This window comes from Trachemys scripta, chromosome 4 (genome assembly GCF_013100865.1).
Source record: "Trachemys scripta elegans isolate TJP31775 chromosome 4, CAS_Tse_1.0, whole genome shotgun sequence".
Classification (NCBI taxonomy): Eukaryota; Metazoa; Chordata; order Testudines; family Emydidae; genus Trachemys; species Trachemys scripta.
In genome coordinates, this window is record NC_048301.1 from 123,383,742 (window position 1) to 123,398,664 (window position 14,923).

The 14,923-nt window shown below is 47.0% G+C and overlaps 1 protein-coding gene across 1 annotated transcript in view; it reads right to left on the reverse strand.

The window, feature by feature from the left end:
* The window catches only part of MFSD4A (major facilitator superfamily domain containing 4A), a 35,424-nt gene that overhangs the window by 1,414 nt on the left and 19,087 nt on the right, over nucleotides 1–14,923 (reverse strand). The window contains exons 4-9 of the mRNA XM_034767167.1: nucleotides 13,714–13,882; nucleotides 10,309–10,424; nucleotides 7,537–7,710; nucleotides 4,728–4,875; nucleotides 4,036–4,106; nucleotides 1,978–2,098 (exon numbers count right to left, since the gene is read on the reverse strand). Of these exons, the coding sequence (XP_034623058.1) occupies nucleotides 1,978–2,098; nucleotides 4,036–4,106; nucleotides 4,728–4,875; nucleotides 7,537–7,710; nucleotides 10,309–10,424; nucleotides 13,714–13,882 (799 nt within the window). The remainder of the gene's footprint in view (nucleotides 1–1,977; nucleotides 2,099–4,035; nucleotides 4,107–4,727; nucleotides 4,876–7,536; nucleotides 7,711–10,308; nucleotides 10,425–13,713; nucleotides 13,883–14,923) is intronic.

Genomic DNA, 14,923 nt, shown 5'->3' on the forward strand with positions numbered 1-14,923 from the left:
AAGTGAAGGGGAGGGTCGGATGGTTTTTACAGTAGGAGTTGAATCTATTCCCAGCGTTGGGGCTGCCTGACTTATCTTGGGCAAGTCACAATTGTGCATGACCTCTCTTCACTTGCTTTCAAAATGGATTTACTTCATAGGGGTGCCGTGAGGCTTAATTTCCTTTTTGGGGAACAGTGATCTTGGTGCAAAGGGTGCTGTAACAGCCCACTGTGTCAGAGACAACATAGGAAACGCCCTGTCTCTCACCTAGATAGAATTTACCAATGCTGTCTTTAGATGGGAGGCTGCTTTCTTTGGAAGGTAGAGTTTGCAACTAAGGCACTTCATAGATTCCAAGGCCAGATTAGGTCACACTGATCATCTAGTCTGACCTCCCATATAACTGAGGCCATAGAATTCCCCCCAAATAATTCCTAGAGCAGAGTTTAAAAAACATCCAATTGTGATTTAAAAATTGTCAGTGATGGAGAATCCACCACAATCTTTGGCAAATTGTTCCAAAGATGAATTACTCACTGTTAAAAATTTACACCTTATTTCCAGTCTGAATTTGTCTAGCTTTAGCTTCCAACCATTTTATTGTGTTATATCTTCCTCTGCTAGGTTGAAGAGCTATTATTAAATATTTGTTCCCATTGTAGATACTTAGACTTAATCATGTCATCCCTTGAGCACTTGGGGGAGGGATAGCTCAGTGGTTTGCGCATTGGCCTGCTAAACCCAGGGTTGTGAGTTCAATCCTTGAGGGGGCCATTTAGGGATCTGGGACAAAAATCTGTCTGGGGATTGGTCCTGCTTTGAGCAGGGGGTTGGACTAGATGACCACCTGAGGTCCCTTCCAACCCTGATATTCTATGAATCTGTCTCTATAAGGCATGTTTTCTAATCCTTTAATCATTCTCATTGCTCTTCTCTGCAACTCATTCCAATTTATCAACATCCTTTCTGAATTGTTGGGACCAAAACTGGACACAGCAGTCACCCAGTCCCAAATCCAGAGGTATAACAACTTCTCTCCTCCTACTTGAGATGCCTGTTCTTGCATCCCAGGATTGAATTAACTCTTTTGGCCAAAGCTCCACACTGTGAACTCATGTTCTGTTGATTATCCACCACAACTCCCAAATCTTTTTCTGACTCACAGCTTCCCAGAATACAGTCCTTCAGCCTGTAAGTATCTCCTACCTTCTTTGTTCCTACATTTAAATTTAGCTGTATTAAAAACATATTGTTTGCTTGCACCCAGTTCACCAAGTGCTCTTGATTGCTCTCAGTGTGTGGGCTTTCCTCTTATTTATCACTCCCCCAGCGTTTGGGTCATCTGCAAACTGATTGTGCGTTTTCTGCCAGGTCACTTATGAGAATGTTAAATAGCATAGGGCCAACAATCAATCCCTACATTACTCCCCTGGGAACACCTGCTCAGTGACTATTCCCCATTTGCAGTTACGTTTTGAGATCTATCTGCTCACCCCATTTAATGGGTGCCATGTTAATTTTATATCATTCTAGTTCGTTACACAAAATGTCATGAGGCACCAAGTCTAAGCATGTTACATCAACACTATTACAAGCTCTGGCTTTTTGTCTTTCAGAGGGAAGGCTGCATTATTCCTGGGCTTAGCTGGGAAGCAGGCCAGAGAGACAGTACAGGCTGCAACTGTCAGGACTTGCTTCTACTAGTTACATAGCAGAATGATTTGGTTTCTCAGCTATCATCCCACTCAGTTTATGGTTCCTCCCTTACCCCAAAACCTGCTTAATGTCTTCCCAGATCAGAAAAGAAAGCAGACTCAGACTTGTGTCTGCCAGGGATTTGTGGGCAAGTCAGAGCAGGAAGAGGGAACAGGAAACAGCAGGAAAATAAACATTTCCTTGCATTTTACTTGGAACGCTGCATGCTGGCTGTATGTTAATGCACAGGTCATTTTTCCTGTCATTCTAAAGTAGGCCTAACTGCTGGCATTTTCTTACCTGATGAGGGCTTGGGGTACATCCTGTGGAAAAACAAAAGGAAAGTGTAGAACATAAAGGCCAAACCTCCAAAGATCATCCCACAAACCAGGAAACTGTAGCTGCCCTGATCATGGATAATCTGCAGTAAAAGAAAAATAAGGGTCTTAAGTACAGTGAGAGAGGTGCTTCATCCCAGGGCAAGCCACGGGGAGCAGCAGGCTGTTTACATAGCACCTGGCAGAGGTTAGCAATGTTCCTTTGTTTAACATAGGGGAACCTTCAGCTCAGGAATCCATTTCCCCTGCTGGTCTGGCCAAGCCAATCTGTTGACCTGCAAGGCAGGTGCCAAAGCCCATCTGTTTTCACAGGCTGTGTTGGCTCTAGAGAGTCTCTTGCTATCCATCTGTACAGATGGCCCATTTTGTGCACATGCATTATATATGTGTTCTACAAATAAACCCTGCCCATGAAATGGCCTAACCAAGACCTACCTGAACCAGATACAAGGTGAATTGATATTCCCGTTTCTCCACCTGGCAGACTCTAGTTACTCCTCCCCCCCCCCAAATAAAAAGTTATACAAACTCATGGTGGAAAGAACAGTGGGGAGTTGAGCTTTTGCTGGGTAGATTTACATTTATGGGCACGTAGCCAAGCTTGACTCACGGCCACAGCACCTCCTGCTGGTCATCTTGGAATTAGCTCTTTTCCAGCATACGGAGCACCCTCTGCAGGCCCGTGTCTCACCTGCCTCAGGCCCTGTGTCCCTCCTGGACCCCAATGCCCCTTTACCTCAAGGTTCTGCCCCCAAAGTACCCCCACACACTGGGTCTCCCCTCCTGGGGAATCCTCAACTCCCCAAACCCACCTTCCCTCAGTGGCTACTGCCAGTCATCATCTAGCCCCCACTCACTGGGGCAGACTGCAGTCTGTAAGGGCCACTCATCATTGGCAAGGGGGCAGGACCTGCTGCCTTTACCTATTTCCAGGCTGTATCTCTGCAGCCCCAGTACCTTTGTAGGCCTTCCCCAAGGCCTGCAGCCTGGGGGTTTACCAGGCTGGAGCTCCCCAGCTCTCTTGCCCTATTCCTAGGGTGACCAGATGTCCTGATTTTTGGGTCTTTTTCTTATATAGGCTCCTATTACCCCCCACCCCCATCTTGATTTTTCACATTTGCTGTCTAGTCACCCTACCTATTCCCCAGCACTGCTCCAGTTCAGGTACCTTCCTCTGAGGTAGGTAGCCCTTCTCCCTCCAGGGCTGGAAAGAGAGACTCCTCAAGCTTCTGGCCCACAGCCCTCTTATCAGGGCCTGTTGGGCCCTAATTGAGCTGGCCACAGCTGTAGCTGCTTCCCCAATCAGCCTAGCTTGGCTGCTTTTAACCCCTGCCTATCGGAGGGGGGCAGTTGCCCCACTACAGGCATTTCTGCTCTAAGGAACATCACACAATGCATATGTTGCCTCCGCAGTTCTCCAAACTCTGGCAACTGAATTCCTAACACCAGAGGTAATGCAAAACAACCTATAGCCACAGTAGCATTGCTTGGTGATGGTAAGGTATGGAGTGGGGCAGCTAGCCCATCACTATACTGCTTTTTTAGCTAGATTTACCCAACCTGGAAACTACAGCGCCACTGTAGACATACTGCTGCAGTAGTGGGCATGTCTCTAATTATACCTAGCACTCTTCAGCGATTGGTGGTAGGTGTATCTTAGCAACTCCCACTGATCGGATTGCCTGTTTTCTCTACAGAAGACTGACCCCTCTTTCCTTGCAGAATGATTGTGTAGCTTTCAGAACTGACCGAGCATGATTGTATAAATCGGCCATGCACTAAGTGTTCGTGTAAACCCGCTGTCATGCAATACACGCCTCCTAGTGTGCTTTGATCCACTAAGTGCACTAGGGGACTTTTAGTGCGTGGCAGCAGGCTGTTGTGGGGTACATGTATGCCCCATCTTGTGTAGGCAAGCCTTAAGACTTCCATTCACTCAAACACAGCTCTCTATGTGCTTGAATTAAAACCCTAGTCAATTCAGGTCATATCCTGGGTTTTTCCTTTTTTCTGCACTTACCGACCCCACCAGTAACTGTAGCACCATCTCTCCGATTGCAGCTCCAGTCACTAACACCGTCGTGGCACAGCCTGAAAACAAATAGTACAAGTTCTGGGAACTGCCGAAATGAATAGCTTCAGAGGGCCAAGAATGTCCCCAGGCTAGAACTCTGAGATGAGACCCACCTGTTCTACATTCATGAGCCTGCACAAATGTGGCCCTTTTGCATTCTGATATGATATCAAGGCTTGTATACACCGCAAGTTACTGCAGGGCAACCTATTGTGCTGTAAGCCCTCAGCTTCCTTACGTACAGCAGAGGATATTAAAAAAGTAATGGCTGCAGCTAGCAAGGGTACCAGTAGAATCATAGAATATCAGGGTTGGAAGGGACCTCAGGAGGTCATCTAGTCCAACCCCCTGCTCAAAGTTACCTGATCCTCCCACTCTCCACTGTGTGCAGAAGTACCTGTGTTCCCTGTTCGCCATTCGTTCTTCATTTCCCCCCATATCTACCCTACAAGCTTGGTGCATGGAGCCAGGAGCTGTGGATGGTTCCACAGGGTGGTAACTGGTAGTGGGAAATCAACATCCTAATTTAGCTAGAGCTATTCCTGGGTAACCTGCAAAGCATGATCTTGGGAAGGTGAAAGGGGCTTGCTGCTGGTATTTTTTCGGCTCAAAATCTGCCGGGGGATAGGGATGCTCACCTTTGTATTGGAGGATGTCTTCAGTGTAGGCCAGCATGCTGGGGAAGGTGCTGCTGAGAAACAGACCCAGGCACGCTGTGCCCACAAACAGGAAGACAACGCTGTAGGAGAAAATCAGGAGCAGGAGGAAAGTTACAAGCACTCCAACCTGCAACAAAACAAGCCCAGCGTCACTTTCAGGGAAGAAAATAAATGCCGAGGTAGCACTGGGCTCTAGTGGGCTTTTAAAAAGACTAGTTAAGGGACTGGAAAAGAAATAGATTTATCTGGTCTAATTGAGATAAACAATTGAGCTTTGTCTTTTGAAAACTGAGTTACAGGCATAATCTGCAAGTCACATAGTAGTAACCCTATTCACTGACTGAGCTCACAGCTAGAGAGATCAGTGTCTACTCACCTTCAAATGCAGTATTCAATACGCTCACTAGAGGGACATAAGCCAACTACATCTGATTTTGGTCAAAAAGCCAAGCAAAACCATCTGTCCCAAGTTCATTAGACAAAGAATAAAGATCACTCTCAAGCCCCCTCTGATTTAGGAGATGTTGCATTTGGTGTTTCTAGGGAGCCTTAAATGCACATTTTTGCGATTTCCCTCATTTGCACACAATTGTTATTAAAGTCACAACTCTGTGCTGTCTTGCTGAATTGCTAGTGACAACCCAGAAGAGGGAGCTCTCACCAAATTTTGTAATCTCAGTCAAAAATAAAGGTGCTGTTTTTTCCCCTTAATTCCTTCAAGATTGAGTGATAGGTGGTTTTAAAGATGTGTGCATGTATACACACGCACAGAGCAATCTGGAACCTAAAAGTCATTCCTCTAAATTTAACTTAATATTAGAGTTAAGTCAAATTTTAATCCTAAATGACTGTCAAAAGTGTGCACATACAATATTAATAATTGCAATTCTAGAACAGATCTTATTCAGTGATCACAAACAGTTAAAACAGGTACGTAATTTTCTATCCGTGGGTAAACTTGCGTAATGCACATTCAGTTGCCATTGAAGTAAAAGGCAAAACTTCCAATAAATTCAATAGGACTAGAAGGAGCCCCCAAATCAGTTCTAGCTAACAACAGAACCCAGGAGTTCTAGCCCTCAGATCTTCAGTCATGCCAGATCAGACCAGTGGTCTACCTAGTCTGGTGACTAGTAAAACACTTCAGAGGAAAGTGCAAGAATTGTCATAACTATGGAAATAACTAATAACCTGGCAGTAGGGGGAAGTTTCTCCCTAATTCAGGCAGTTAGTGACTGGTTTATGTTCTGAAGCCTTCTGGCTTCAGATATTCTTAATCTTTAAGAACGACTTAATGTGGCTGTTTTTCTGTGGCCTGATTTTTTTTAAAGCGACTTGTGATTAGGTGCCTCAGTGTTTGGGTGCCCAATTTGAAACACCTCAAAAGCACTTGGTTTTTAGAAAGCACTAGTCACTTTGAAAAATTAGACCCATAAATATCCAATCCCATTTCCCCATTATCCTACCATGCTCTTAGCCTCACATGTATATTGTGGCAGTGAATTCTCCAGGTTAACTATGCATTATATAAAAGATTTCCTTTTCCCACCAATTTTAAATGAATTGCCTTATATAGATTGATAATTATAAGGCCAGGAGGGACCCCAGTGATCATGTAGTCTGCCCTTCTGTATAACACAAGCCAGAGAACTGCCCTGAATTAACTGTTTAAACTAGAGCAGATCTTTTAGAAAAACATCCAGTCTTGGTTTAAAAATTGCCAGGGGTGGAGAATCCACCACAAATCTTGGTAAATTGTTTCTCTTTAGCTGTTTGCCCCTGGTTCTTATATTAGGAGGAAGGGGGATTAGGAGAGCTGGAATTTCTCTGCCCCACCTCTCATGTCTCCTCTCCTTTCTAACCACTCTAAATCTTCTCAATCCCTTGTCACATAACACTCTGTCCAGGCCTCTAATGATTTTTGTTGCCTGTCTCTAGTCCATCTTGCTTCGCCTTTTTTGAGATGGGGTGACCACAGCTAACAGTATTCTAGGTGGAGGTGCACCATTGATTTACATAAGGGCATGATAACTTGAGCGTTTTCTATCCCCTTCCTTACGCATCCTTATATCGTTTGCTTTTTGACTGTTCCTGCATGCTGAGCATTTCACTGACAGGCAGAGCCCCCTTCCAAGTGATTAGCGTTCATTAGAACCCAGCAAAATAGATGGAGTAGTTAAAATTATTCCTTCCAATGGGCATTAGTTTGCATTTGTGATCATGACATTGCCTAATTACTAGACAACAATATAGATTGGTTGGAGCACTCAGTTAAAATTACTTATTTCTACAGAACGATTTCATTATAAGCCGAGGGACAGTGCAAGCATAATTAGGGGCAGGGTGGGCTGCATTGAAATAATTATGGACTTTGAGTCTTCTGCTGTTCTGTCACAGGACATAAGAGTAAATAAAGTTGACGTCCACGTCACTCAACACTTCCACTGAGTTCTAGTAGGTCAGATTTTAGCCTATGAGAGAAACCAACAGTGCAATAAAATTAAAAAAATGTTTTCAGACTAAGCCCTTTGTCTAGTCTTGGGTTCTTTGTACTAGGTTAGCAGTGGTGTAAATGGTGATTTGTGCCTGTGTGGCCTAGCCTAAATTGGGGTGCAAATCACTGCTCGCACTGGTGCAGCATATCCACATAAGGAAGATGTGGCTACGTTGGTGCAAGAATACCCAGAGTAACCAAGCCTTTGAGCTAGTTCGGTCCACTCCTGGGGAAGATCCTTTCCCCTCCAGATCAGAAGCGCTCCGCAGAGGGTGACGGTAAAGTTTGCCTTACCACGTTTATGGACACCATGGTTGCAGGTTTCATTCGGTAGGACACAGGGATGGAGATGAGCCTGCCTAGTGTGATGAACCCCCAGAATAAGCTCGGCAGGTAGCCAGCCACCTTGTGAACCACAGAGAGAGGTTCCTCCACGGCATAGCTGTATACGAACCCAGAGTACTCGCCCTGCAGGGAAAGCAAACAGCACTCTGCGTTAATTTTACATCTCATAGGCCTAGCCTCCTGAAGAATACAGGCCTGCTCTAATATGTCCTCTGTGATACTGTTTATAAGTGTGTCCCCAGTGTGATAGGTGCTGTACAAACGCAGAACAAAGAGCTGCTCTCTGCTTCAAAGAGCATACAATCCAAGTAAGAGTCCATGGAGGGCTTGCAGGCCTGATCCCTAAGGGAAAAGGAAGGGAAACTTACTGCTACTGAAAGTGAGGGATGCCATGCAAACCTCTTAGAGAGCTGTACCCTGGCCTGAAACAATGCTGCTCCCCTGCAGGCCACCACAAACTTTTCCCCTTGTGAGCTATGCTAGTCTGGCTTTGAACCTCAGTCTCCAGACAGGATGCTGCATGTATCCTCCTTCCCTTAACGTTACTGAGCTGCAGCAAATAGACACAGCACGGCGAGGAGATGTGTGCATGCAGCGGTAGCACAGCTGGGATGCTTACCCAGGCTCAGAATATAAGGATCGTCAATTCGTGTTAGAAATCTTGAGCCGTGAATCATGCCTCTGATTTACCGGATATGATCACTTGTCTGCACATGGAAATGGGCACCTGAATGGGATAATGTTGTTTCTCTCTCTTTCACCCTCCCCCCACCCTGCCCCTTATAGGGATGGAGATGAACAGGGATCCGTTGTCTCTCAAATGAGTGCCCTAATACAGGAGATATTCTGATGTGGGCTACTCTTCATCTCTTGTTGAAACGGTTCCACTGTAGTAATGGGGCCACAGACAGCTTGAGAATCACTCTATCGTCTAGTGGTTTGGGTACTCCCCACGGCCGGGGGAGAGGCTGACTCAACCCCCTGGCTGCTTGAGGAAAAGGGATTTGAATAGCAGCCACCTACTTCTCAAGCAGCTGGCCCAACTGCTGGGCTATAAGGTATTCTGAGGTGGGCCCCCACCCCTCTCAACCTTTCCTCTTGAAACTGTTCCACTTTAATGAACTATGAATTGGGCTAAAGTAAGATGTAAAGGTGAGGCACCTGCAGGAGCTCAGAGGTTGGGTTTTTTGTGGGATGAAGACCGTGGTGAAGGGCAGGGATCTGAAGGGGGGGCTCTGCATTTTAATTTAATTTTAAATGAAGCGTCTTAAACATTTTAAAAACCTTATTTACTTTACATACAACAATAGTTTAGTTATATATTATAGACTTATAGAAAGAGACCTTCTACAAATGTTAAAATGTATGACTGGCACGCGAAACAGTAAATCAGAGTGAATAAATGAAGACTCGGCACACCACTTCTGAAAGGTTGCCGACCCCTGGAAAGGTGAACAGCCTCAAGAGAAAAGAAGCTCCCTCTTTAAACCTGTTCTTAACAGGTAGAGGAAGGAGTTGAAGCAGCGTCTCCTCCCTTGGCGATCAGCAGTGTAACCACCAGTCTAAAGAGCAATTCTGAGCCTTTTTCTGGCCCAGCTGGTAATTAAAGTGGAAAAGCTTCAGCTGCAGTGTGGATAATGACACTGGCCTCCTTAGTAAAGTGCTTTGATATCTATTACTGAAAAGTGCCGTGTAAGACCTAGAGAATGAAGGGCTAAATTCTGCTCTCAGTTATAATAAGTAATACCACCACCTATCTACACCGACTGAAGTGCTGTTGCTTGGGACTTAGGCAAGAAATGCACGTTTGTTTCCTTACTGCATTATTACAGTGGCTTTCTCCTGGAGCGGCTATGGCAGAACTACGCCTTCTGTGGCTTATATGCATTGTCCTTTATAACAGTGACTTGGATGGCAAAAGGAGGCAAGTAGGCTGCTGCGTTAGTGTGCTAGATGGTGCCTGGGTGAGGGCCAGGGATGCCTGGGTGAGCAGATGGGATAGAAAAGGGTTCTCGTCGAAGGGGGCTGGCAGTTCCTAAAAGATGTTCTAATACTAGAGGCTCAAAAACAAGCTATTTGGAAGCAGGGGAAAGATAAGAGCCACAGGGGAGGTACCCAAAGTCATCAGTTACGTCTGAAAATGGAGGGCCAGTTGTGTTCTAGCAACAGCTGCCCTATCTGCTTTGCACAGTGAGACACGTTTTCAGGCCTATTTAAGGCCTCAGTAAGACTTGGTGAGTTTTGCACTTTCCCTTACATACTTGGGGCAAAATCAGGCAAACTGTACAGAGGTAGGAATAGCAGCCACACCTCAGTTCTTGGCCATACCGCCCATTTTTGGGGGTGGGATGGGGGAATCCTCCCCGCATCCCCCACAAGTAGAAAGGAATCCAGATGCAGCAGAACCAGTGTGATTCCACTGATCAGGGCAGAGGAGGGGCATGTAGAGAATGCACAATATGCCATGGAAACAAGCCAAGTGAGAACTTCCAACATAGCCCCTCTAGGTTCAGGAAAGCTCCCCGAACACGGAGCTAGCAGCTATTGCATCTGGGGCGATGGGAAAGGATTCAAATCCCACTGAGATCCAGCCCTCACTGTGCGCAATGAACGGAGTACGTGTATTTTGCCTGAGGCTTAGCCCGGTTGTACAGGATTCAGGGTGAAGAGAGTGCCACGTAGCTTTGATTCCGAGAGGATGTCTCAGCCAGCAGTACTTACTATGATCCCGTCACTCATGAAGAGGACAAGAGCCCCGGCGACGTGGACTGCGAAGTAGGAGTAAGGAGCTCCTCTGAAGTTCTTGCCTTGGCAGCAGCTAAATAGGTCGTCATGCCCTGGGTGAAAAAAAAAAAAACCAATTCAAAGCAAACGTAAGTGGCGCTCCCAACTAGCTGCTCGCCCTACCACTCACAATGGGGGTTTGTTCTGTAACCTGCCCCAGGACAAATGGAGAACAAACATACAGCTCTGTTCTGGGCTGCGTACGATCTGGGACACTGATAACCTCTGCCCGTGTGAAATCTTTCCGGAGCATGTGCCATCTATGGAGCAGGTGGTGTCACCTCAGCAGTCCTTCCAGCGGAGGAGGATAGGCTTGTGGCGCGCTAGCCTAGCTGATGATTTAGAAGCTATAAGTTCAAGTCTAGCTCAGCCATGAATTTATTAGTATTATTATTTGCATTGCGGTAGCGCCTTGAGGCCCTGCCCAAAATCAAGGCTCCATTGTGCGGGGCACTGTACATAGCGAGAGAAAATCCCTGTCCCAAGAGCTTACAGTCTGAGGCGAGGTCTACACTGCAGTCAGTAGTGTACAAACCCAAGGACCTCGGCGGGCTCATACAGCCCATGCCGCTGTGGCTTCCCTGCTATTGAGAGACAAAAGCTAGCTCGGTATGGCTACGTGGGCTGCAGTCACCGCTCTGATTGCAGTGGCGAGAGGCCCGGGACCCCATTCCCTGATGCCTCTGGGAGCAAATCCCTGAGTCTCGCTAGTCCTCAGTAAAATGGGGGTAACAACCTTTACTTCCTCCAGCCCTTGGTCTATGCAGACTAAGTTATTTGGGGGCAAGGTCTGTCTCTTCCCATGTATCTATACTGTGGGGCCATGATCTTGGCTGGGACTAATGTTGCACAAAGAATAAATGGGGGGTGGAGTGAAAAAAACATGGTAGTTTTCAATAAAGTTAATAAAGTGCTTGGTACATTGAGTGGGTTTTTCGTCTACAACACAGTTTACAAGGTAGTAACTATCCCGCCTTGTGGGGCGTGGGGGGGGGGGGGGAATGGCATGATGGGGAAGTGAAAGGATTTGCCAGGGCCACAAAAGGAATTAGCATTATTTATGGAGCTCGATTTTCTCCTGTTCTGCATCTTGTGCAGTCATTTACTCCAGCCTAGAGGGCACATGTGTAAGACAGAATCACAGAATCATAGAACTGGAAGGGACCTCGGAAGGTCATCTAGTCCAGTCCCCTGCACTGTTGTGACCATGCTGAGTTAGAACAGGGGCTGGTTAAAAAATAAAACCTGGTTTTACCAATAAATAAAATCAATTTTGTTTCCATTTCAGGGCATTTGAATTGGACTTTCTGCCCCCCCCCAAAAAAAAATATCAGGGGGGGTGTTATTGAAACATGATCAAAAAGCAGGTTTTTGGCAAGTGAAAAATTTCACTAAGCAGACACGTTTCAGTTGCCAAAAACCTGCTGTTTGTTAAATGAAAATTTGATAGCCATTGTGGGTTTAAGAAAAAAAAAAAAAGTAGAATTATCAATGCAAAATTTCTTTTTTGGAAAATCGGACATTTTCCAACAAAAAACCCCCACTTGCTTCAAAAGATTCAGCCAGCTCCAGTGAGTCCTGCTTCACCTGCACTGGTATAAACGACAACACAAGGTGCAGGGCAATGGAGAATCGGGCCCATTTCTTTCTACTGTGGTAGTGCCTAAAAACCCCAGTCCAGGATCAGCGCTCCCCTGTGCTGAGCACTGCACAGACAAACACTACCAAGATGGTGCCTGCCCCAAAGAACTCAATTAGACAATACCTGAGAGCTGGACAGACCAAGAAGGGGGGGGGGGGGGGGGGAAGGACAAGGTAACACAGATCGCTGCATCTGAATAAATTAACAACCAACAGTGGCCTCAAAAGTCATCCGAGATTAGCCGCTAGGAATCCCTGGCCACCCCTCCTGTGCTTTGACCACATTTCTCATTAGTAAAAATCTCCAGACAGAGTAAAAGATCAGGGTTAAGGTGCACACAGCTTTGGACTCTGTGCTACGTCTACACAAGTGCTTAATACACTACACCAGCAAAGCTCACCTAGTGTGGACACAGATTATAGAAGCAACTGTGTATTTGCCAGCATAGCTGATGTCAGTATAACTAAGTCTACAGTAGGGCTTTTACCAGGACAGCTCTCTTGGTCAGGAGTCATATCTCTGCACACCCCTGACTGACAAACTGAAGCCACCAGAAGTCTGTACCATAGATGTGGTCAAGCGTCCACTCCCCTCTCTGCAGTATCTCCTCTCTCCCTGCCCCAATTCTCTCTGCCTAAAAGACTCACTTCACATCTTTTACTTCATTGTAAAGAAAGATGTGTCTTTACCTGCATTATTAAGGCCAGGTCTGCCTTGTAGACCTCTGTCAGGCTAGCTGTTGGTCAAGGTGTGCACCTGATGACAGCTATGACAGCTGCAGTCCCTAGTGTAGATGCAGTTCTATTGGCAAAGTTGGACTTTTATGGATATCGCTTGTTTCGTCATTGAAAATACCTGGGGCTGGGGCTCCTAAATCACTTGGGTGCTTCTGAAAGTTTTGCCCTTAGTCACGAAGACCCTTGACTTCCATGTCACAGGTTTGGGGCCTAAGTCACTTAGGGTCTCAGACATCTTACCCATAGTCTAGCGCTCTACCTACAGGGCTGGCAGTGCACTGCCAAAGCTCAAGCAGTGAACAGAGGAGTCAGGAAACTATTCACAGCTCTGCCACCAACTGGCTGTGTGGCCTCAGGTGAGTCACTTCACCACTTTCAGTGCCTCTGCTCACCCTCCCACCCGCTGTCTGTCTTGTCTGTTTCGGGCAGAGACTGACTCTCTGGGTGAATACAGGGCCTAGCATGGTGATCCTGGCGGGGGCTTTTAGGTGCTACAGTAATATAAACAATAATCAAATCTGCAGTCCTGTTTTGGGCAAAACTAACATGCAGGAATAGGTGCATTTGGCAGTAATTCAACGCCCGATGGACCTGCTGGCCAAGACAGACAGTTTAAAGGGAAAGCCAGTCTCCAGCCAAGCCCAATCCCTCCGACCTGGATCTGTGACCCAAAGTGCAGGTCAAGCCATTAGAGTAGAACAACACAAAGGTTATCCACGAAAGCATGAGCACATAGCTGCTCTACGCACACCAGCAATAGCAAGAGACTAGGTTCACCACTGCCCGCAGGATGCCTGCTGATATGAATGGGAGCTATGGGGGATTGGGGCCCCTTTGCAGATGTTACACTGCCTTGACTTTTCCATGGCACCTCCCCACTCCCGGAGGTTCAGTTTGAGCCCATCCCGTGTCCCCGTCTTGGAAACCACATTCCTTGGGGGGAAGGGACTGTCGTCATCTCACCTCTGTCTGACGGGGCTCTCTGCAACGTGACGGAATGATTGTCCTTCTCGGCTGGCTGTGTTTCCATTGCTAGTTCGTCTGCAGACAGCAGCGGGCGGCGCCCGTTATTGAAACAGGGCACCAGCCTTTCCTTGTAGAGCAGGAAGAACACCGCGATGGGGACTGGTAGCTGGGGGAGCAATGGGAAAGGGCAGGTCAGCCAGCCTGGATTTTTTTCTCTCTCTGAATCAAATGCCCGATCTCCAGATTTGTTCCTCCAGGGGCAGGAGCTGCTCCCACCTAAGGAGGTGCTCACCAGAATGGCTGAGTGGTTATGGTGTTGGACTCAACTTCCAACGGGCATAAGCTTGTGTGAATTTGAATCCAGCCTAGTGGGCGTAAGCCTCCTCGAAGCTGTGGGTAGCAGAGCAAAGGCCCTTGGCTAACATACACCCCACCTTCCCTCTGTTCCAACCAACTGGGGGATGAAGGAAGGGCTGGAGGGCTCGGGGGGCTGGCAGTGAAAGAAGGAGGCTGTCAATTGCTGCTTGGCATGTTGGGGGTGAACAAAGAACTGGCTGACAAATGTCAAATTTTTCAGCAGCACTGCAAAAGCCGAAATATTTCAGTTCTGAAATGCGGCAACGGTGCCTCATGCTCCCACTAGGGAGCCCGGCCCAGCGAGGACTCCATTCTTCAGGGTGCACCATGGTCTCACCTCCTAGTGAGAGGAGGCCGGGCATTGTGGCCATGGTGCATCATGGGAGGTGAAGTCCAGCTGGGGAGCCCAGCTCATAGAAGGGAATGAACATGAAGGCTCCTGAAATACAAATACCATGAAGCACCGCGGGAGCATTTCACAACTGAAATACTTTGGTTCCTGGGAGTTATTGTTTTGCTGAAAAATATCCAAGTTTTCCTGCGGAAAGCAGACAGTTTGCACACAAAGTGTTGTTCAGTCAAAGAGCCAGTTTGGATGGGACCTCTCCAGCCAGCCCTCATTGTTAGCACTCGATGGCTAACTAGTGTCTGGCATCAGAAGAATTTGAGAGTCTCCGCCCAGTGCCCACATCACAAGAATCATGGCACTCCCACAACAAGCTTTCACTGGCCTCCTCTTTGGCAGCCTCCGTTGAAAGACCACGGGCTGAATGGAGACTGAGCTGCCCCTCTTGGCCTATTTATACTGCAGTGTCACCTAGAGGCTCCCACTGAATTCAGGGTCTCCCTT